The 2,851-nt window shown below is 41.8% G+C and overlaps 1 protein-coding gene across 2 annotated transcripts; it reads left to right on the forward strand.

Moving 5' to 3' along the window:
* The first annotated feature begins 348 nt into the window (after positions 1-348).
* On the forward strand, positions 349-2,332 carry LOC147307844 (E3 ubiquitin/ISG15 ligase TRIM25-like). 2 transcript variants are annotated; one of them, XM_086273012.1, is made up of 2 exons: positions 349-1,167; positions 1,875-2,332. In XM_086273012.1, the coding sequence occupies exons 1-2, from the start codon at positions 376-378 to the stop codon at positions 1,929-1,931; spliced, it is 849 nt and encodes a 282-aa protein (XP_086129138.1). In that variant the 5' UTR covers positions 349-375; the 3' UTR covers positions 1,932-2,332. The 2 variants fall into 2 exon arrangements, with proteins under 2 accessions (XP_086129138.1, XP_086129137.1); XM_086273011.1 differs by having other exon boundaries at positions 349-2,332.
* The last annotated feature ends 519 nt before the right edge of the window (positions 2,333-2,851 follow it).

The following is a 2,851-nucleotide window of genomic DNA, read 5'->3' on the forward strand; positions in this document are numbered from 1 at the left end:
AAAATATAAAGTTTGATTTATTTTTATTCATCACAGCATCCTAAACTTTGCTGAACTTTTTGAAATATAAAATGAACTCACTGAGTGTTGACTGTCAAATTTCAAAGCACCAAGTAAAGATAAACCATTAAACTTTAACTGGGTCAGACTTGTTACTGCATGATGTAATCACACATACCACACCCTGCATCATGTGATTGGCTCTTGGTCGCTCTGTAAGAATATATCTCCCTTCACAGATGTGTCTGTATCAGGATGGGTCTAAAGGTGAACAAGAGCAGAGATCTGTTTCCCTTCAGAGCACAGAGGTTGTTTCTGTTCAGAGGAAGTGAAACTGTCTGACAGTCACTGAGAGACGGTGAAACGGCACAGCACATGAATCAAATGGATCAAACAAAAATCTGCTGTTCAGTCTGTTTGGATCTACTGAAGGATCCGGTGACTATTCCCTGTGGACACAGCTACTGCATGAACTGTATTAAAAGCTTCTGGGATGAAGAGGAAGAGAAGAAAATCTACAGCTGCCCTCAGTGCCGGAGGACTTTCACAGCGAGGCCTGTCCTGGTGAAAAACACCATGTTAGCAGATTTAGTGGAGGAGCTGAAGAAGACTGGACTCCAAGCTGCTCCTGCTGATCACTGCTATGCTGGACCTGAAGATGTGGCCTGTGATGTCTGCACTGGAAGAAAAATGAAAGCCTTCAAGTCCTGTTTATTCTGTCTGGCATCTTACTGTGAGAAACACCTTCAGCCTCATTATGATTCACCTACATTCAAGAAACACAAGCTGGTGGAGCCCTCCAAGAAGCTCCAGGAGAACATCTGCTCTCGTCATGATGAGGTGATGAAGATGTTCTGCCGTACTGATCAGCAGAGTATCTGTTATCTCTGCTCTATGGATGAACATAAAGGCCACGACACAGTCTCAGCTGCAGCAGAAAGGACTGAGAGGCAGAGAGAGCTGGAGGTGAGTCGACAAAACATCCAGCAGAGAATCCAGGACAGAGAGAAAGATGTGAAGCTGCTTCAACAGGAGGTGGAGGCCATCAATCAGTCTGCTGATCAAACAGTGGAGCACAGTGAGAAGAGCTTCAGTGAGCTGATCCATCTCATCCCGAAAAGAAGCTCTGATGTGAAGCAGCAAATCAGATCCCAGCAGGAAACTGAAGTGAGTCGAGTCAAAGAGCTTCAGGAGAAGCTGGAGCAGGAGATCACTGAGCTGAAGAGGAAAGATGCTGAGCTGAAGCAGCTCTCACACACAGAGGATCACATCCAGTTTCTACACAACTACCCCTCACTGTCAGCACTCAGTGAGTCTACAGACTCATCCAGCATCAATATCCGTCCTCTGAGCTACTTTGAGGATGTGACAGCAGCTGTGTCAGAGGTCAGAGATAAACTACAGGACATTCTGAGAGAGGAACGGACAAACATCTCACTGACAGTCACTGAAGTGGATGTTTTAGTGCCAGATCCACCAGCAGAGCCAAAGACCAGAGCTGAATTCTTAAAATATTCGCGTAACATCACACTGGATCCAAACACAGCAAACAAACTGCTGTTATTATCAGAGGGGAACAGAAAAGCAACAGCAGTGATTCAACAACAGTCTTATTCTGATCATCCAGACAGATTCACTTGGTGGTTTCAGGTTCTGAGTAGAGAGAGTCTGACTGGACGTTGTTACTGGGAGGTGGAGAGGAGAGGGGAAGGAGTTTGTGTAGCAGTCGCATACAAGAATATCAGCAGAAAAGGAGGTTATGAATGTGTTTTTGGATGTAATGACAAATCTTGGGTATTAAATTGTAACAACAACAGTTTTACATGTTGGTACAACAACATCAAAACTCGTGTCTCAGGTCCTCGTTCCTCCAGAGTAGGAGTGTACCTGGATCACAGAGCAGGTATTTTGTCCTTCTACAGCGTCTCTGAAACCATGACTCTCCTCCACAGAGTCCAGACCACATTCACTCAGCCGCTCTATGCTGGACTGTTGGTTTACTATAATTATGGAGACACAGCTGAGTTGATTAAGCTCAAATAGACTGAAGTCTTTCATATTGTGGGTTTAAATCTGTATTTTAGTTTCATTTTATTTTCTCTCCATCATTTCTGCACAGAGATCAGCTGTCAGTCAAACATTATGGGTGGTACCTCCACATCTTCTAGTTGTTCTCTTGATGTTTCTGAGTTTTTAAAGGAGATCTTTCCTGTGACTGTTTATGGAGGCTATCACTGCTCATCATCATTTTGATTTACTAAAATATTTCTCCACATGAAAATGTAAACTTCTCTATCCTCTAAATGTTTCTGGAATATTTGTATTGAAAAATGTCAACATTTCTCTTTATGAGTATGGCAGACCATGTGTGTGTGTTTGTGTTTGTGTTTGTTTTGGTCAAAATCATCAAACAAATGAGGAAAAACTGTGATTTTAATGAATGAATTCATATATTGTGTTGATGTTTTATTGTGTGAATAAACTGGAAGGTTTGACTATAAATCAAACTTTGAACAAAGTCTTTTCTTCTGTCTTCATTCCAGGATCTCACTCAAATCTGATGCAGAAAATATGAAACTAATCTGAGAGAATAACTGAAGCAGTTTTCCTCCTGAAGCATCACAAAGTTCAGAGTTCATGTTTAGAGCAGAAGATTCAGCAGTCGCTCTGTGACCTTTCAACTTTCTTCACTAAAACAGCTTCATTACAGAGAAACAAGTCACATTTTCTTCATGTTCTTAAGTCCTTTAAAATGTGTTTAATGGTCCTTGAATGCAGCATCAGTGTCGCAGGTTTAAAAGGTCACTTTCTGTTGTGTTCAAAGATTTCCTTCAGATATGGTCTTTAATCA

This window comes from Aulonocara sp. 'chitande type north' Nkhata Bay, linkage group LG18 (assembly GCF_057382095.1).
Source record: "Aulonocara sp. 'chitande type north' Nkhata Bay isolate Kocher_YH1m ecotype deep benthic linkage group LG18, A_spYH_male_GT1.1, whole genome shotgun sequence".
Taxonomy (NCBI): domain Eukaryota; kingdom Metazoa; phylum Chordata; class Actinopteri; order Cichliformes; family Cichlidae; genus Aulonocara; species Aulonocara sp. 'chitande type north' Nkhata Bay.